The 21,624-nt window shown below is 42.3% G+C and overlaps 1 protein-coding gene across 3 annotated transcripts in view; it reads left to right on the forward strand.

Annotated features, from left to right (window-relative positions):
* The window catches only part of LOC136750795 (cyclin-dependent kinase-like 5), an 88,494-nt gene that overhangs the window by 21,575 nt on the left and 45,295 nt on the right, over positions 1 to 21,624 (forward strand). For all 3 annotated transcript variants that reach the window (XM_066705865.1, XM_066705867.1, XM_066705866.1), the window contains exon 3: positions 3,307 to 3,341. In XM_066705865.1, coding sequence (XP_066561962.1) covers positions 3,307 to 3,341 — 35 coding nt within the window. The remainder of the gene's footprint in view (positions 1 to 3,306; positions 3,342 to 21,624) is intronic.

The raw sequence follows: 21,624 nt of genomic DNA on the forward strand, positions 1-21,624 counted from the left end.
GCCCCTTAGTGCCAATTGGGCATCGTTTAAATGCCACGGCCTACCTGAGCGTTGTTTCTGACCATGTCCATCCCTTTATGACCACCATGTACCCATCCTCTGATGGCTACTTCCAGCAGGATAATGCACCATGTCACAAAGGTCGAATCATTTCAAATTGGTTTCTTGAACATGACAATGAGTTCACTGTACTAAACTGGGCCCCACAGTCACCAGATCTCAACCCAATAGAGCATCTTTGGGATGTGGTGGAACGGGAGCTTCGTGCCCTGGATGTGCATCCCACAAATCTCCATCAACTGCAAGATGCTATCCTATCAATATTGGCCAACATTTCTAAAGAATGCTTTCAGCACCTTGTTGAATCAATGCCACGTAGAATTAAGGCAGTTCTGAAGGCGAAAGGGGGTCAAACACAGTATTAGTATGGTGTTCCTAATAATCCTTTAGGTGAGTGTAGATAACTGCAAGAAACTACACAATGTGTCCAAGCTTCGGCAGTAGTTGTAGACACGGTATCTCTTGTTTTGGCACGGGCAGGAGATTTTGAACTCTGTACGTTGTCTACATTTACTGCTGGTGTGTTTATTTTCAGTTTTAGTATTGAATGAGATATCTCTAAAGGATTGCCTGGGAGTGTGTGTAGTTGTAATGGGGTTATTTTCAGGGGTTCACGTGCCAGTTTTGCCACGGATACCTCTTCCCGTCTTTACTTTTGATTTCATCCCTGAAAATAAATGTTTAAAACAACTGCATAATTCATGGCGTCTAAGGTACTGGTTGAAAAACAAAAACAGAACAAGTTAGTGTTTTAATTTCAAGTCTTAAAATTCCATTAAAAGGATTAAAAAATATCCCATTGCTCCTCTTATGATTTATGTGTTTCATACAGCTTTCATTGACTACATACCTACGGCGATCAGAGGTATAATTGGTTTTGACCCATTTTTATGTACCTGCATTGATAACTTTATGAGATGAGAAAACATTTTTAGATGTAATCTGCTTTTCTGATTAGCCGAATGCACTACAGATGTTTTTGTGGTGTTTTGGACAATGTGTTTAACTTGGTTTCTGTTGAAGCCAAATCTCTACACTTTGTGTGTGCTGGGAACTGCGCATTTCACAGTTACAGCGTTCGTTTTATTTTTTCTTAAAATGCATTTTAATTACAAGAGTATTAAAACAATGCAGATGCCTAAATAAATCATCAGTATTGCCTTCTATTGTGCCTTTCAAAGAGGTCAAGCGTACGTTACATTAGTCATTCGTGTCAGATGTTTGATTCGTAACAGTTGTCCCATTCAGAGAAAAAACGGTGGAATGGTTTTGCTGCACTTATGGAAACAAGAGAAGTCGGGTGGTTAGTTCAAAGCAGAAGCCTTATCTTCTGAAAAATTGATGACAGAAGTGAGAAGCATTTCTTTTCTACCAGCACAGTAGTGTGTTCCATGGAAGGGTACTTTTAAACGATTTAATATTTAATTTGTTGAAGCATCAGCTCAGCTTATTGTATTTGTGCCACAAGAAACTCCTCTGAACGGCACAATATAAAATGTGCTGGGACATAGCTGTATGTTATTTGTACAAATGATAGAATAAAACGACTTATCTCAGCAATATTATCACTAATAAGCATTTACTGTCATCTTCAATCCACTTTCTTTCAGTTTTGCTAAAGCTTTCCAATTTTAAATTAAAATGTTCTCAGACACATTGTCTTGTTTATGAACATCTCTCTGGTCAGAATATACTGCTGGTAACAGTTGTTTTCACTTCCCTAAACATCCGTCTATTTTGTGTCACCGTGGGGGGTTGGACACAGCGTCTGGGCTCTTCAGGAAACGCATGGCGGGGTGGGGTGAAGGATGAGACAGGTATTGAGTTAGTGTACTGTGATCAAAGCCAAAAACAAGGATGAAGATGATATACTCAAGTCTGTAGTATTCTGTAGTAATCTGTAGTATGTGATGAAGGGGGTGCCCTGGTCTGTACGGATTTCCTTGGGAATGCCGACTCTAGGGAACGTCTTTTTGATGGCGACGTGGGGAGAGGTCCCCCGTAGTGGGGCTCAAAGGGACCCCTCCCAAAACGTTTATGTTCTGTAGGACATTCCTCCGTTTGGGGTCTTGTAACTGTGCTTCTCCAAACCGTCCAGATAGAGGTTGAGTTGTTGGCGGGACAAATATACAAAGCCTCTTGATTTCAGAGCCGTGCTGTCACTCAAGGGAAGTGAGATGTGGTGTCAGACTACTGTTGGCATCTCGACTATGCAGAGAGTCTTGTGGTTAATGCAATGATGGCACGGCACCTTGCTTTAAATAAATAAATAAACATGGGTGTTGTTGTTTTTTTTGGAAAGATGACTCTTTGTTCTGCAGTTCCTGCTGCCTGTGCTTTAAAAACAGGTCTGATCCAGATTTCATTGGATAGATTCTGCTTTATTTAAACCATTATCATGCATAGTTATTCACACAAGAACATGACGGACTTGCTGAAACATCCATTCTGCTGAATGCCGGACAAAGGATGACGCATGCTGTATCGCTTTCGACCCCGCTGCAGTGTTTCTCCTATGCCTCCTTATGAAGCACTTTAAAGTGGTGGTCAGCATGATCCTATGCTCTCTCAAAAGGAAGAATCTGTATTTATATTCCACTAATGCTCTGTCCATACCCAGCATGAAACGTTGAGGCAGTAAGGGGTGAGGGTATGTGGCAGCTGGGGGTTTGGCAGTTGTGGATATTAGGCAGCTGGGGGTATATGGCAGCTGGGGGTATATGGCGGCCTCGGGTTTTGGAGAAAATGTGCGGCAGCTGCAACAGAGAAATGTGCCAGAGGAAAATGGCGGCCTGTGTCCAGAGGCCATGCATAACGCAGTTAGAGTACCCGTGATTGGAGAATGAAAGAAATCATCTGAGCATGTTTTACATTAACACTACTATTTGTTTAGAATCTAATGAACTGTTCCTTTTAAGGCGGAGCCAAGTATTTTCCAGTGATTTATTTGCGAAAGTTGTGAAGGGAAAGTGCCTGAATGAAACCTCTGACGCTATATAGTTTCTCCTTCATTTTCCATTCAGCTTCATAAATCTCCTTAAAAATAGTCTTTCTTTAATTTGCAGCCTGCCTTTCTCCTCTGTGTGTGTGTGTGTGTGTGTGTGTGTTGGTTTGTATATCCTCAAAGGAGGTTTCCTGCAATTAAATCTATATTGTAAGTCATTATATTATAACAAGCTACCCAGTCTGTACTGTATCTTCCCGTGTCTGTGTTGTGAGGTAAACACTATCTTTGTTTCTTTCCAGGAGCCTATGGAGTCGTACTGAAGTGCAGACATAAGGTAAGTCCTATTCTTTACGCTGCTGTTGTTAAAATTGTTTTTTTTGCATCTTTAATTGACTGAACTGTGACTGAGCATAAACCCATGTTGTAAAACATGCATGAGGCAACAGTAACGTAATCCTTCTCATACCTGGGGCAGAGGGATTACTCCACCTTTACTCTCGCTTGTCAGAACATGCAAATAAAAGGGACCTAATCCCCAGCGTGTTTGCTAAAATGGATGGGGATTAGTAATCAGACATGCAAAAGAAACATGAAAGGAGCAGTGTATGTATCTACCGTGCTTCCTTATAAAGGGTAAAATAAAGGGTACTAAAGCTCTTTATCCAGGCCGGTGTTTATTTTTATGTTCCTGCGTTTGTTTGTTTGTTGTTGTATTTTTTAACAAGGACATCCTAGACTGAAAAATATGAGCCGCACTCCTTAACGAACCTCCAGGCTTGACAGGGGAAGGCAGAGAGCGCCTGTCTGCGTGTAATCCGGTCCCCTTGCCCTGACAGCTGGCGTGTGAGGTTGTCAGGCAGAGGGTGGAAACGCTGCCAAAAACAAAATGGATTCAAAACAAATGACGCTGTGGAGACGAAAACAAAGGGGATCACATAAATGGGGACATTACACAAATACTGCACTGTGGCAGATAACTGTGCAGCACCTTTTTGTCTGATGCTTTTATCATTTTTGACAATGTTCTTGCAGCAGTGTTTTAGAGGAACATGTGAACGTGCAAGTGAGAGGAGGAGATTCACCGGCCGAGGGCCACAGATCCATTTGCTTATAAAATTAGGCCATAGAAAATTCTCCAACTGTGGTCCAGTCTTTGTTGGGGCATTCTCCTAGATGACACATTATTCCAGAAGGCGGGAGACATCTGCATTAACCGCTATCGCTCAGTAACCGATCCCCGGAGACTGACATGTTTCGGTATCGATTGCATTCTCTAGCCTAGCCTATATTCATTACATCGAGACCACTATGGGGCTTAACGTAAACCTGATTAAGTTGGTGTTACTACCGTTTACATTGTGTTTAGTCTTTCTAGTTTATTAATGAGATAGGCTTAATACTCGAGCGCTGCCACTAAATCACCTCTAGACTCGAATTCATAATCTTCTCCTGTCTGGGCCTTGTGCAGCCCAGTCTGGCTGCCAAACACGAGGCGACTTCATGTTCACTTGTGTAATACTTGCAGTGCTGTTGCCTAACACCCACTTTCTCTGAGCCTGCTTCATTTGCAACACCTCCGGAGAACAACTGGGGAAAAACAAAAAACCTGCTATTTTTTTGTAGAGCTTATTTATAAATTATTACTGCGCCAGCCAAAGTGCTACAGCAGGGTGCTTTTACATTACAAACCTGTACGAGTGCCTTCAGAGTATTGCTTTCGGTTTAGGGTGTCTGTTTGTTCTTCGTCTGTACCTTGGTCTTCAGGGAATCTGTCTATCTGTCTGTCGAAGCTGTTTGTGCCTTTTTGGGGGGTTTTCTCCAGCTGGAATACGTTTATTTCAGAAGTGTTGTTTCCCTCTTGTTTGAGCAGTAATATTCAGTAGCATCAGTTCTGCTCTTGAGGGTTTCTAAAACTCAGGAAGAGAGATATCATCCCAGTGTGACGAAGCTGTGACCTAAACATGCAGATTCATTTGATTAATTTGCACGGTGATAAACAAAACAGTGACGGAAGGCGTTTAACTAAGAAGGCCCAGCTGAGAAAGACGCTGGTCAATCCCAACGCTCGGGTCTTCACCACGACCCCTGGCTGTCCTGATTTCCGCCCCCGAAAAGAGTCGTCGGCCACTTCACACTCGGAGTCAAAGTGATCCGCTGGGTATCTTGATGTGTAGGGAAAAAAGACACCATTTTTGCCCGAGGACTCAGAGTGCACTTCCTGGAAAGGTCAATGACTAACAGTAGATGTGGGCAGGGAAGTAGGGCGACTATTACCCCCTTCAGTTTCTCAAGGACTCAAACATCAGTGTCTTGAAGGCAGTAGTGGAGGTAAACCTCAGTTCATCTCCACTTCTCTTAAATTAATTCTGCACGATTCGATTCTGGTCCAGGGAGTGCAATATATTGCTAAACAGCTCTTTATCTTAAATATATTATCATGTTTATCCTGTTATTTTATATTTGGTAGGTGCTTCTAGAATCTGTTGAAGGTCACCTTTTTTCTGAATTAGACAGCTGTAGATTTGCATTTTGTCTATTTATCTATATTTTGTATCTCTGTATTAAATGTTTTTAGATATTTTTGAATACGTACTGTTAGTATCCTTCCATAGGCGTAAAGACACACCTGAAATTGGTCAATGATGATTAATAACAAGGGAGGCGTCTCTTGACTTTCACTGCATAAGCCTTTGTGTGAAGAAGACAGTGACAGTAAAAGACTGAAGTTAACAACAATAATGTTAAGATAATAATTTGTCTTTTCTAGAAAGGCAGTTGTGCAGGTATCAGATGTTTAACAGTTAATAATAATATGAGTCACATACCTGAGCAGTTTTTTTGGAGCAAACAGAAATGTGAGTTTGTGTGTAGATCTTCAAAGCCCATTAGCGTACCTCTCACATACTGTATCTGAAAGGAGATTTGTGACTTGTATTAAGTTGTGGGCCTTCAATTACATTTCCATACAGTGTACTTCAGATCTCGTGACACTGTGGAACACGCCACGTGACTCTTATATCTCACGTGTCTTTTATTTCTTTCCCCCAAAACATAATCGATTGAGTCCTGGAGCAGTAAAAACACGGGATCAATCTTGATGCAGTGCAGTTTATGGCCGTTATCAATGTCCAAGCAGAGGTTAGGCACAAGTACTCATGGTGTCAGCTCATTCAAAGTACACATTAATCAGTCTTTATCGAACACTTAAAAAAGGTCATTATTTGAAAAAGCACAAGAGTTATTTCATAGTTTGGGGACGACTGAAGTGGCAGAAGCTCGACCTGATCTGACGGTTTTAGTCTTGTTTTTATACTTAATTTAAAAATGCTTCAACCAGACCTATATCAAAAGGAAATGTGTCTTTAATAATACAAATATGGAATTCAGTACAAGCCTCAATTCTCTGGTTTCTTCCTTGTTAGTAGATATATTTAGCATTTAATGAAGGAAAGGCTTTGATCTTTTTGAAGATTTCTTTGGCAAAGCATGCTATTAATTTTGGCTTCTTCAGATTACTGTCAAATGTTGTGTACAGACATTTCATATTTACAGTAGTCATACAGCAGTCCAACCTGCAAGACGATAAGTGAAATAAAAACAATAATCTCACTTCAACAGGGAGTCAGCTTCATGTTTAGTTTTTTTGTTAATTTGTTTGTTGTATTGAGATGTTATTTACAGTACATACATTAATCACTTGCCATCCCAAGGTTCAAATTGTGGGTCTTTTAATCTTAAAGCCCTCGACACACCCAACTGTACAAACAGAAAAGGAGGAAAAAAATTTAATGAAGCCTTGTCACATGTTTATCCCCTCACTTCACCCCCAGAGTGCGAGTTTCTTCTGAGAAGCACATCTTCAATATTTTATATTGTGTCTTCTTGTGTCTCCTCATCCCTCATTACTGCAGAATCAGACCTCTACAGATTTTGAAGCTGCCTAATGGGATTTTTGGGACCATGTAATGTTTCCGTTTTCTTTTCTGACACCAATAAGAAGCATGTGTCTCAAATCTAAAAGGACTTGAGTTTATTGCTCTTAATCTGCTGTAATACATACAGGCACTGGTGGTCATCTCGTGGATTCCCCCAGCTTGTGCTGTACTCTTGTATCAGTGACAAACAAAAATAAACAGTGTAAAATGCGCACGCAAATATTCCGATGAATGACCTTAAAGAAGAAAATAAAATAAAAAGACAGAGGGCTGTTAATACCTCGCAAGCTGTAATTACTGAACCGCATGGTTCTCCATTTGATTGATGGGAAACGGTTCCCAAAACCAGCTGCAAACACACCAAGGTTTTCATTATTTCAAACATATTACTAGTATTTAAACAGGGTTTTATTTATATTTTTAAACGATATGTTATAGGAAAAGAGCTCTCGTGTGAAGTGAATGTTCATTTTGTTGCGGTTTTAAAGATTATTATTGTAGACGACAATGGGGATCCATTTAATTTGCCTTATTATTCATTTAGATCCTTGAAATCATATTTTTTGTAGCCTATTGACAGTATTGTGCCAACCTTGAGATTGTGGTCACTAATTCTATTTCTAACTGCATTTCCTGTTTTTCGCCTTGTAGAAGGAGACCGAACACATCACTATCTTCTTATTAACAACCCCTGCTGATGGAGATCCATTAGGCATTTTTCTAAGATTGTTTTCAGTGGTTATTCAATGGCACGACAGGTCAAGATATATTTTAACTCAATGCCTTTTAGCAAGAAACACAGTGCCTTCTGTTTTTGCCCTATTCAAGCAATAGACTGCCAACAGGGGTATCTTTAATAGCAGTACTGTAATTGGCAATAAGTCATCTCCATGGACCACTACATTTTCCATTGCTACTTTCCTCCTCTAGTGCTTTTAGTGACCTACATGGATCTTCAGGAAAAAAACACTTCAATGGCATATTCTGTGGCTGTGTGCTTTCTGAACTGAAGACCGATATTTTAGCCTATAGTAACCTGTAGTCCATTTAAAGGTACCCAACACACCGACTGTATGAAATGAGAAAATAAATATCTATTTATATAATAAATATCTAGACAGCTACTGGCACACCATACCAGTAAGGTGGTGTCGTACATCGCATTTACAAGATAGAGTTTCATCTTGAGTCTCAGGCTTGCTCACATCTTATAATGTGTGTGGCCTGAACACATCACCCAACTGGTATTTTAAGAATCCTATTGTATTTCGCTTCATGTGACTGGCATGAAAAGTACCGTCCTGTTGAGAAGAAACAAGCATTGGTGTGATACCAGTTCCTGCTAGCTTGAGTCACAGAGACTAAAAATGTAACATAGTGTACTCGAACAATTATAATGACATAATCACCAGTAACAGTACGTTGGAGAAGTTCTTCAGCATGCAGGGGAATACAGCTCAGACAGCTCTGAGCATCTCGCCCTACATATCCACAGCTTGCTTGCGATTTGCTGTCTCCTGTGGGGAAATGTTTGGCTCCATATGAGAGGTCCAGATGTGTGGATTTTTGCGTTAGCTTTCTAGGGACGTAGGTGTCTATTGTTCATCTATATGGTGCAATCTGTTGGCGAGGAAGCGGCTATTGTTCTCTCAGGGCAGTATATAATTTCCCTACTATAGCCTACTGTGCCTTTTGCAAATGACATTGTATTTATCGCTGCAGCCCAGAAGCCGTGCATGCTGGGGAATATTCTGCAATGCTGTGGCATGGCTGCTTCCTTCATTTTGTATCTCGGAGACGTATCGGATTTTACTCATGAACTCGTTTGAGCATCATGTTTGGATGTTGAGCAATAAACCAAGAAAGACGTAGTCGACTTAAAGCCCACCCTACCCTGGAAGCATTCTGTTAATCGTGCACCCCCCCATGCGGATTTCTGGTCACTGTTGGCTCCCTGTTTGAGCCAAATTCAAACCAGCACCGTCTAGACTGTAGGGCTCAATCTGTGATCCAAGCTTTTAATAAATCACTTAGGAGTTCCAGACTGGAAACCCAGTCTAGGTCAAACTGTGTGGTAAATAAGATGAATGAATGTGTCCAGTGAAGTGTGCTGTGTTGCAGTGGAACCGTTACTCAGATCTCCAGTTGATCGTGCCAAAGCTGTAAAGTATTTATTTGTACAGGCCATTGCAGTCTTTCAGGTGATTTTAATGTATCAAATTAGATATTGATTCTTAGGGTGTTCTGGATGGGAGGTTTATGTGGCGAGTGAGGGCTTATATTGCCGGAGCAGTTCTTGCTGTAATGGGCCGTGTAGGATGTTGAAGAATGAGCCGCAGAGCCGCCTCTATCTGTGGAAACGAAGCCCTCGGGACAGACTGGGCAGACGGCTGCACACGCTACTGTGCAGAGTGTGTCTCCCAGCATCATATTAGCACCAGTGCTGTGTTCTGTGCACCCTGTGCCCTTTACTTCACCTTCGCACTTGGCTGGAGGCAGCGCTTTGGCTCCCGCTCTGTGACGATGCTGACAGCCCTCGGTCTCTGTGGCACAGTTCGGATGGGGGGACGCATGATTCAGCTATGCAAGCAACCTCCATTTGTTTAGATTGATTTATGTCACATCTGTTGGGCTGGAGGTAACAAACAATACAAAAATAATAATAAAACAGTTTTGGAAATGTGATCTCTTTTCAGACGTGTTGAACGCTCTCGTTTCTGATTAAAAACACGCATGCTGCGGTGCACACATAGCCTGTGTGTGTCGTAAAAGCTCCTTGATGCCTACATTAAGTTTAACGTGTTGGAAGAAGTAGAAAACGATGTGTGTAGTTTGGGGCATAAACTAAATGACTGCCTGGACCACCCAGTGTTACAGCACAATAACAGGACTTAAACTTACCGAACTGAACCCGTTTAACACAAGAGCAGGCACTAATAATGATCCGTTTGAACACACTCCTTTAGAACATAAGAACATGAGACAGTGTCCAGTCGAGAGGAGCCCATTCGCCCCATCATGCTCGTTTGGTGTCCATTAATAACTAAGTGATCCAAGGATCGTATCCAGTCTATTTTTGAATGTTCCCAAATTGTCATCTTTGCAGGCAGTGCTGATGCATGGGAAATCCTGGCAGGTATTCATTAATTTCTCTCATGTTTATTAACGGGAAATCCCTGTGCCAGGAATGTTGTTGGCTCTTGTCTGTGTCGGCTACAGATAGCTCCTCTGTTTCTGGAAAAGGGCAGCGGGTAGTACAGCAGAGGCTGGCCTGGGAAGAGAAGCCCTGACTTGCATTGGAAACCGAGCCTCATCAGATCCTTTCTCAGTAAGAGACCCTCGCTCAATAGCTAATCAACAGCTCGGCCAGACGTCAGCCCCTTCAATGCCGTCGGGTCTGCTTGCTCCCTGGCCAGTTTTGCTTGCGAACGTTTGCCTGGCTCTCTATATGTTAACTAGACATGCAAAGTCTGTTCTCCGGTGCGGAGTATTAAAATACAAGGAAAAATAAACTACACACACTGCAGTCTGGCAGTTCCTTGCAGGGAGATAACTGTATGTTTCTTAATATTATTTTATTTCAATGTATGTCCTTTTGAAAGGTTTCTCAGGAAGGCTCTCCTGATGTGTCTTGGTTTGGAAGACATTTTCTCAATCTCCTGTGTACTGTGCTTATACATGAGTATGACCCTGAGTCATTCCCTAGTGCTGCAGGAATGTTTTTTATGTGATTTTATGAGTCCCCAGCACTGTGTGTGAGCAAGAATGCATGTACAGCACTCCACACAAACTCAAGCTTTTTGTGCTTAAGTTTAGGTGTTAAAAGCACAGGAAGCTGCAAAGAAATTTTGCAAGAGAATGATTAGTTGTGTTCATTGTGTCATAGTGATACTGATAGCTTTGTGGTACATAATACACTGCTGCTGTGGTACACTGCTTCTTTGCTTATGGTACGTTTATGTAAAGGTACATACTGCAACTTAAAATGGCATTTAAAGCAATCAAGTCCAACTACGGTTAAAGCACCTTGCATAATGGCTTTTTCCTAATAGTCAATTCAAGACAGTCATATTTATATATGTAGTCATATTTAAAGAGCGAAAAAGAGACTGAATCAGCAGTATGTGGTATACATTATCAGGGCTTTTATAAAAAACAATGTGTGCTGTGTGCTTGTTGTTCAAACAAAGTGACCCGACCAACGACCACATAATAAAGACAAACAAGCAGATTTCCAGTTCTTGGCAGTGAAATATTCTAATTTGGAATCCTCTGGCTCAAAGACTTGATCATTAAACTCAGCTTTTTTACTTTCAAATTTTACACGATGGCCACTGAATTCTGCACTAGAGCAGGCCTTAAAGTAACAACATATTGTTATTATTATTTTTATTTCCCACCTTGAGCTCCACTGTTGTTTGCAGCAACAAACAACAATGCAACACACATTGGTAAATCTCTGCATCTCAGTGAACTGCCAGTCAGACAACAGCCCCACACACTTAGGTCAGTTCAGGTCATAAAAGCAATAATTGTGGCACTAGTGTCTAAGATAAAGGTTAGGTTCCTTTAATAACCTGCTTTTAAAATATCTTGTCCTTTTTTTCCGAAAGCCTGAGCTCTTAAGATTTGTTTGTTATGCCTGCTGATGAGTCAGAGCAGTGGGCACATACATTAGAGAGAGCACTTCAAGTCACCCAGACGAGCAGACTACCAGAAATAGTATCTCAGTAACGATAAAACATTTAAACTATGCTATGCCATGAAAACATGCATATATTTAGTTTTGTTAACATGTACTCTTCCAGACAAACTTTTTTTGGTGTGCTAACTAAAGTAGATTGCTGAAGTCTGATTTACAAAGGGCAGATTAGACTCTTTCTTCGGGTTTTATTTCTTAATGTTTGAAATTCTATAAACCAATGGAAACAAACACCTGTTAATTTCACTCGTGTTAACAATCAATTGCTTATGCAATTACTCCAACTGTCACCCAGTCTGTTGATTGTGCATTTTATTATACTTCAGTGTATTTTTCTACAAAAATAAATAAATAATAAGTGTATGGGTCTATTGCAGTGACATCTGTATCATATTGAGTGATGACTAAATGGTGGTATATTGGAAATGTAATAAAAGTAATGGCTGCACAGTAGTGAGTAGTGAGAGCTCTGCATGTAGGTGAATATAACATCACTATCATGATAATATCCATGGCTCCAACTATCCAATTTATAGAAGTTTCCAGTTGGTGTCAAGTAATAAAGCAAAATGACTTTGTTGTCTGATTTGCAGTGTATGCAGCAGCAATGCAATGATGTGATGATTTTCTTGAGATACTTGCACGATGCTTAGGAAGACATTACTGATACACACTGTTTAATCCCAGTATGGTGGCTTCACAATGCTACTGGTCAGTGGATCTTTGGCCATGACAGGGGAACTGTGAAAACCTGTAATGATGTTGTGTGGCATCCCTAACCAATGATGCATTTTCAGTCCTTAGTGTTTGTTCTCTCTTTTCTTCTGTGCAGTTGAAGCTTCTGAGCCACCTATTTTGATTCGAACATATATATACTGTATGTGTATAACTTTATTGGGTGAAAACAGCTTGTGATTTACCACACAGAACATTGTGAAGTGAATAGCGTTATGAGGAATTCCTGCTCAATCTCTTGTGCTCTGGAATTGCTCGGGAATGTGTGCTAAGCATTTTGTTTGTGCTGAATTTTTGCAAGGCAAGAAATATGTGCTTCATGTTTTACGAGTTCAGACGGAGGGAAGCTAACCCCTGAAAACTGCGAGCGGAGCTGAATGTGTCTGCTGGAGAAAATGCACGTCTTAGGGCTTGCTGAGGATGGCTTTTAGTACAAGTGTTCTCTAATGTGGGAAAACAGTGCAGTAAATATTTGGTGTTTGCTGGTTCTACTGAAGCTTACAAGACAAAGCCCCTTCGGGTTCGTCGTAGAAGTGACTAATGTTTAAGCTGCTGAGCGATTTTCCTTTGACTCACTCTTCATTAAACACTAAGAAGGGATGCCAGAGTATTAAGTGTTCAGATGTTGGTCCCTTTGTAAAGCTGTTTAGATTGAAGGCAGTATTGTTGAGGTTGTAGGAAACTAAACGAGAAGGACTGCACGCCCTGAATGAAACCAGCTCCTTTCTGTTTTATATGAAACTATTTCACATATTTTCTAATGGTTTTGCTATCAAACCGTATCAATCAAGTACTCCCTCGAGTGTCTGTATTGCTGCCTATACATCTTGCCAAAATTCAGAAGCCCTTGTGCACGTACAACTGTGCGCACATAGTCTTTCTTAGAGGGTGGCCTAATTTAACGAGAATAAACAAAACCTGTCAGTGAATCTACTAAATGTGACCTCATTTCAGCCTTCGTTCAGTGATTGTCAGTGTATAATGTGGGGGAAAATAGCGTTTTCCCATGACATCCACTCCTTCATTGTCCTTTTAAGATTTTCTCTCTGTTGCTGAATATGGCAATCCACCAAATCTCCTTCATCTCCTCATCAGTCAAGCCACCTCCTTAATTGCCTTCTACCCCTATAAAACCCACCCATGTGTCTACTGATATGTCTACTTTTTATGGCCAATAAATGGCTCCCCAGCTCTCCTTTACAGTATAGTGGCCTTCTCAGGTGCAGCCAGGCTGTAGGTTTGATGTGATGACAGATGACGGTGCGCCACACTAGCCTATGCGCTATGGGAGTCCTGCTGAGCTCTGTGCCGAGGGGAGGCCCATCAGTGTGTCTGTTAAGGCCACGGCTCATTTAACTGGGGTCTCGGCAGGTCAGGAGAGGTAATCCTGACACTTATACGAAGGGAGATTACACTCAACACACACTTTACCTACCCCAGGGCAGGCAAACTTGAGTTATAAAACAACAACAGTGCACAATGTTCTTTGACGGTGTTAGTTCAATGTGCATGTATTTTTCTGGTGGTTGTTGTGACTTGTCGAGTCTTTGCATTCCCATCACACGAGATTGAGATTTTCAGGAATTTTTGAGCATGGGTATTAAAAATGTCTCATTATTTACCAAATCTACAAATGTATATCCTTGACCGTTTTTTATATCAGTTTGAATGGATTATTTGCGTTTTATTTCAGTTCACTGTCTACTCTACACCACTCCACGTGAGATTAAAGCACTTAGCAGCTCGAAATTGGCTTATTTTGGGTTTTATGTGGACAATTCTATTTAGAAAACACACTTCAGATCATAATGTAAAGGTGCTTCATACATTATTTTCTAATATGAGTTTTTAAATATTGTGTGGCTTTCACTTTATGCCAGTATTTTTATATATTTTGGCAATACAAAAGGGAATTACCTTTAAAAAGTAAAATAGATATATACAGTATAAAATAAATTGTATGTGTGTGTGTGTGTGTATATATATATACAGATGGGTGACAAATTAAATGAAAAACCCACATAAAGTGTCTCCGTGAGGTGTTGGACACCTCGAGCTTCAGTGCTCTTGGCACAGAGTTTCTGGACTCTACTGGAGGGATGAACATCATTCAGGGCTCTACGTTTTCTTTTTCACTTAGGAGCACTGTGCCCCTACATTTTTCAATTTAGGGGCACACTCAAAAAAAAAAATTGTGGCACATCAAAAATGGTTCATATTTAATGCTCAAATGAAAACCAAATGCAACTATATGTTCAAGACATGTAAATACAGCCTCGTGTGGGGGCAATGGCTCAATCCAAAAAGGGGCAATTCTTCAAGGGGGGCAGCTAGCGAAGTGTGGTCTGGGGGGGTGGTGAGTGCTGGTGTTATTATTATTATTTATTTCTTGGCAGACGCCCTTATCCGGGGTGACTGTGGGTTGGGGGGGGGCGGTCGGGGTATATAGGGCACTTAGTTGAAAGAAAAGGGGCAGTGGCTCACGTTTTCCATTTATGATATATGTTTATATATGTATATATATGTTTATATTTTGAATTCAATATTTATGGTACTAGTTTGATCGTTTAGTCCGAGCCTCCTGTAATAATGCACCACGGCTATGCAATGCACTTCCAGAGGCTCTGAGAAGTGCCCTGCACAGGATAGTTTAAAGAAATGTCTTAAAAATCACCTTTTTGAAAAAGTTAAGGATCTCTGTTAGTTACAAGTTTTAAAATAATCTTTTCAGCCTTTTTATTGCTTGCTTCCCTTTATTGGCTAACCTAGCTGCTTGTCTGCATGTACTGTACTGCTAGATCGCCTGTCTTTGCTGTGTCTGTTTTGACTCTTGCTTGAGTGTAGCGTGTGGGTATAATAACAGCACAGTAAAAATAAAATGTATAATAATGTAGTTGAGGAGGTAAAGAAACAGGCGTAGCTTGTGAGACGCGCACCAGTTCAAGAAACTGAAAAGCTGAGTACTTTGTGCGGTTTTAACGGATCCAATGTGCCATCCTTGACGGACAACTTTTTGGATGACAGACTACAAATGTCTACAGACTACATGTCGGATCCACAGGCAGCAGCCTTTGCCGTGCTGGGCGTCTTCATCCCTGTCATTATGGCTCCCGTGCGTCCCTCTTCAGTGCTCATGCATCATTGCCATGCTCACGCCATGTGAGTTCAGCTTTGCACATGTTTCAGCGAACTGTCTTCAACGTAAATTCAATGTAAAGTACTCCTATACTTTCCACGGGTGCAGCTGCAGAATCCGCCATCTTTCAAGTTTTATTTTTTATTTTTTTGTAGCTGCGCCCCAGGTAGACCCAAATAATTGATGATGAATTACATTAAGATTTTAGTAGATTTTAATAATCGACGTTATCGATTAGTTGTTGCAGCCTTATTGTCGCTGAGTACTATTGTATCTGTAAGTTTGTTTTAATGACGAGATGGCTAACGCCAGCTAGTAGGTCTTTGGATATTGAGCCTAATGAACTGTTGCAACACTGGGTCATAAACGTAATTCACGGGACTTGCCTTCGTTGCCTTTGGTTAATTGGGACAATCCACAACCAAACTACATTTCCCACATTTGCTATTACCATAATCATTTCAATGTAGTATATCCTTAGAGAGTTGCTGTGCACCCAAATTGTATTTCACACTCACACAACCTTATTTTTACTCGCAAATGCAAGTAAAATGCTCGCACTATAGAGCCCTGCCATTCTTCCAAAAGATATTCCCTCACTGGGGGTTTTGATGATGGTGGTGGAGAGCGCTGTCTAACACGTCGGTCCACAATCTCCCATAGGTGTTCAATTGGGTTGAGATCTGGTGACTGCGAAGGCCATAGCATATGATTCACATCATTTTCATACCCATCACACCATTCAGTGACCCTCGTGCCCTGTGGAAGGGGGCATTGTCATCCTGGAAGAGACCACTCCCATCAGGATAGAAATGTGTCACCATAGGATAAAGGTGATCACTCAGAATAACTTTGTCATGATTGCAGTGACCCTTCCCTCTAAGGGGACAAGTGGACCCAAACCATGCCAGGAAAATGCCCCCCACAGCATAACAGAGCCTCCAGACCCCCTCACTGTAGGGGTCCAGCAGTCAGGCCTGTACTGTTCTCTTGGTGTCCTACACATGCACTCACCCACTTGTCCAGAACATGGTGAAGGATGACTCATCTGACCAGATCACTTTTTTCCTCATCTCTGCAGACCAGTGCCTATGGTTTTTGCCCCACTGAACTCTCAGATGTGCATTTGTCTTTGTAATGAGGCGTTTCCGCACTGCAGCTCTACTATAATACCCCTCTCTGTGTCGTTCTTGACTGACTGTTCTTGCTGACACAGTCTGATCACGTCCTGCATTGACAATCTCAGTCACCTGGGAAAGAGTTGCTCTTCTGTTTGTCCTTACATATCGCAGTAATGCACGAGCATCATGCTCATCGAATGTGCGCTTTCCACCACAATGTCCAACCCTATTGACTGATGTCTTTCCCATAGATCAAAATGCAGATGTAACTTCAGTCACTGCTCGTATTGAAACACGAGCCAGTTGAGTGTCTGTGTGACTGAAGCTCCTGCGATTCGTGGCCCAATAATGACCCCTCTTTCAAAGTCACTTAGATCCTTTCCTCTTGCCATCTTGATCCAAAATCGAGGTCAACTGGGCCTGCTCAGCATTTGTATACATGCCATAGAGCATGATAGGATGTGAATTGCTTAATTGTATCATGAAGTACACCTGATTGGAGGCATCTGCATTCGTTATGTTCCTCCACTCATTTATTCAGGTTTTTCCTTTAATTTGTCACCCGTCTGTATATGGGAATGACAAATACCAGTTCCAGGAGTTAGTTTTTCTTCTTCAGCAAATAAATACGGCCAATATGACCTGGATATTTATATGAGGATTGAAGCCTTTGATTATATTTTATGTTGGCCATTGTCGGCTATTTTCAAGTTGACCTGAAGGTGCTGTTTTGAATAAGTCTCTGTCCGTCTTCACCCTTACAAGGTTACCACAGTTGTCTGGCAGCATTCCCGTGTTTTTCCCATATTTATACCATGCATTGCCTTTGTTTTGTATCATGGTTGACTAGCTCTTTCCAAACTGCCCTGTTTTCTCTCTGCTTGCCTACACTTCCTACCGTGCCGTACTGCAGTAAACCTTAAAAGGGTCCGCAGCTCTGACACCGGCACTGTTCTCGCTGGGTATCAGCCGACAGGCACTGCAGCAGTCGAGCTGGCAATCTGCTCATCATCTGACTCACCCTGCGCACCATTCAAGATGTTATTCTAGACAGGTGCGTCTGCTGCTAAATCACAATGCAGAACAGCCAGGCAGTGAACATGACTGTGCCAGCCAGACACCATCTTCCTCCAGATCAACACCATTACCCCTCTGATAGGAGACATCTTAAGAGACCCAGGTGACCGTTTTTTACTGTCCCCAGCAGTGGCAGCCCTCACAACTTCTCCCTCCATCCCTCGCACTGCAGTTATGGGCTGGTGACCCGCGTCGAGCTGTCACTGTGCCAGCTCAGGTAACACGGGGCCCTTAAATGCCCGTGAAATATAGATGTTGTTTTGTTCCCTGGCTGTTGATCATGCTCAGTCAACAAGGGACACCAGCATGTCTCAGCACTTATAACAGGTCCTTATAACAGCCCTGACTTGTGCTGACCTGCCAGGCCACCGTACTCCTCTGAGGTTTAATGAGGGAAGTGTTATTGCCTGGGTGGCCGGGCCACATTGTGTTGTGTTGTTCCCTGGGAATAATTAGCCTGAAGCCTGTGGTGTAGGAAATTTTGCTTAAACGCGATATGCTGATTGATGGCGTTAAATACAGGGATTCCCTTCACGTTTCTGTTTACTCAGCGCGCAGGTGAGGAGAGAGAGGGCTCTTGCAACTTTTCTGTATGGCAATTTTTTTATTCCTCCTCCTTTTCTGCAGCGTATGCTTCTTGGTCAAACACGTTAATGGCCTTCGTCGAGGTGGCATTTTAATCGGAAACGAAAGTCAGGTTAATCACTTGCTTTCAGCCTGAGATGCCTCTTTTAACCTCTTCCCTCCTGGAGCAGCATACGCGGATATACTTAGATAGATACAGGCACTGCAGGCAAGGGAGCTGTTTACACTCTAATAATTAACGTAACCAGTGCAAAACAAACCACAAACATATGCAATAATCTGTGTGCACTGTCTAGGAGTCACAACCGTCATGTTTTTCTTCCTGGTTGTATCACTCCTGTTGAGTTTTTGTGTTTTTTCTCACAGCCAGACTCACAACTAATAGTGAACCATTGAAACTTGTGTAGAGCTGTAAATGAAGAAGAAGATGCCTTGTGCGGTGCGAAAGCTTGCAAGGTAATCGTCATTTACACAAAAACAACAAGGGACACAGTCTTGCTGTCTTGGGATACCACAGCGCGGTCGGTCCCATCTGCTCACGCTGGGTGCTACCTGTCAACTCAACTGTGGTGTAATCTGGCAGTGGGAGTTTTCATTTTCCACAGCTTACCCCCTCCCTCTGCAGCTTCTGCTTTTCCAAGACCAGTGCAGTAGAGTATTTTTGTCTCTCCCTGGGCTATTGTTAGTTTCCCGCCATGTTTTGCGATCTCACACCTCAGTGCATTTCCTCCTCTCTGTGGTGGTCTGAGCAGAAGACACCGGGGGTGTAACGCAGTGTGAGCTGGGCGACTGCATCTGTGCTGTGTGCGCTCCAGTCCAGCCCAGCGGGGGTCAGATCAGGGAGGCCGACACACTGAGGTTCGGGATGACAACTGTGAGCAGAACCGGCAGATGACCAGTGACGGGTGCTTTTAGACGTGTTGTGTTACCTGGATACCAGTATTGCGCACCGCAAAATGACTCTGCCGCTCTGCTAATTGATGGGGGGAGGGGGAAGGCAAAGCCAGCCATCCGGACTAATTTGCAACAGAATTTGCAATAAAATGGATGTGAAAAGGCTGCGGAAACAATCTAAGCAATGAGCCCAGATCCTTCAGCAGACAGTTGGCTGAAAGTGACAGAGCTGGCAATGTGGCTGACCGGCCCATACGGGATGTGATGTGTGTGTGTGTGTGTGTGTGTGAGGATGGCCACATCACAAGGCACTGTGTGGATTATAGAGCAGACATTAGTTTATCGCACTCTTCCTTTTAAATTGGGACTGGGTTTGGGATGACATCTTTATTCAAATAGAATGATCTTCCCACCCACTGTGTGTGTGTGTAAGTGGAGGCAAGGTGGGACAGCATTTAAAATTGAAAGTGTCAAACCTTCAAACACGTCCTCAGACAAGTGTGTCATAGAAGGGCCTCCCTTTGTGAAGAACAAGTTTCTCAGTAAATTACTGCTTGTTTTACAATATATCGTTACATAATCGCCTGTATCATTTTATTTCTTGATATCCTGGCAACCGATCCAGACTGAAGCCTTTGCCAAAGAGCCAGAAGGGAAATGAGTTTCTGTCCAGACCATAACCTTCATGAGGATGTGCTGAAACTTGCTGCACATGACTGATATACCGCACAGTGCTGTACAGGTCTCGCAGTTGGCTCTTTGTTCTGTGTTTATTTCATGGTTTAACATGGATGCAATTTTCCCTCTAGCTCAAGGTAGCTGACTTTAGCTAATGGTTTGGCAGCCATTATCACATATTCATCGAAATATATGTGCGGGGTCCCATCTTTCAGTAAAGTACTTCTTTCTGTTAGTAAAATATCTCTGTAAAATGGATCTCTGCTGTATTCATTCAGCTCCTAGCCATGGGCTTAGCCTGATCCGAGCAGAGGCAGCACTCGTGTTTGTGTTTGTGTGAGTTCAGCATTCACTGCAAATGCTTTTCTTCTCAGTACTATAGCCCTTTTTTTGCCTCTGCTAGGCCTCACGTCAATACAAGCAGGATTCAATCTAGGACCTGCAATGTGTGGGTTTGGGGCTTTTAACTTGTGACTGTGCGTGGAGAAGAAGACCGTCGCGGTTTAACGTTTAGTAGTACGGACGATATTGTACTTGATAATAACTTCGCTTTTGTCACTTTTTGGCATGGGAAACACGCTTTATAAGTAATGGAAGAGTCTTACATTGTGTCAATATAATAAGTACGACACAAAAAGCCTTGTGGAACTGACGCATTCACCTGTGAAGCATTCGGTGGGTTTCTTTAAGGATCGGGATCTGAGTGTTATTTTACAGACGTGTTTCCTCACTTCCTTTAGTTGTTCTCAGCCCTGGGCTTGGGTTGGTCTTTTTTCTTTTCCCCAGCTGTGCGTTAAGTCACTATCTTCAGTCAATTAACAGCTGAAAATAATGAAACCGGCCCAATTCAGAAATTGTAGTTTAATTACATGTCTAATTAAGTAATCTACGGCTCAGCTGGAACACAAACTGACACACGGGGATGTTACAGCAACACGGCTGAGAACTAGTGATTGCTCCGATCTCACTCAGTTGCTTCACATCATGAATACTTGGGTTGTTTTCCTTCATTTCATTCACTGAATTAATCCTCTGTCTTGTCAATTACCATTTTAACGTGACAGGTGTTTAAAATGGAGGCCTACCCCATCAGCCCTGATTGGATAATGTGGGCCTGTTCAGTATTTAAATACGGGACAGAGAAAATTAACTTTAATTAAGTGGAACTATCTTCGGTTTCTCTTGTGGGGAGGAATTAATTAGTAACAGAGATGATGCCTGAAGTTTAGAGTAAGTGCTTTTCATTCTGAAACTATACAACCGCTTTGTGATCCGTACACAATATCAAGCTACACACTTGGCATTTCACACAAGCATCCAGATACAAATTTAACTGTCACGGGGCCCAAGGAGCAGCGGTGGGCTCCATTACTCACCGAGGAGAGGCTGTAATTATCGATAATCATCTCTTCAGTTGGGCCTATTTCTGAAATACTATACCACTCTCCTACCCCTCCATTCACACTTCCCATCCGCACAGCCGCACGCCAGAGAGCGGCCAGATCTTCTCTGGCGTCGTTGCCACAGATAGCTTGGCGTGTTTCTCTGGCGTGGAAGAATGGGGGTGGCCGGGCGGGAGGAGTGGCGGGAAACAGACGTACTCAAAGTTTTCGTTTACGGTAAATATGTCAATATTATGAAGCCGTTGTTTGTGGGGATTCATTATCCGCTTTTGCAGTCTAATGTGGCCGGCTGTAAGCATGGACTTTTCCCCCGGGGTATTCATTAGTGTGCTTCCCCACCCCGAGATGTTT

The sequence above is a fragment of the Amia ocellicauda genome, chromosome 6, assembly GCF_036373705.1.
Source record: "Amia ocellicauda isolate fAmiCal2 chromosome 6, fAmiCal2.hap1, whole genome shotgun sequence".
In the NCBI taxonomy this organism is placed as follows: domain Eukaryota; kingdom Metazoa; phylum Chordata; class Actinopteri; order Amiiformes; family Amiidae; genus Amia; species Amia ocellicauda.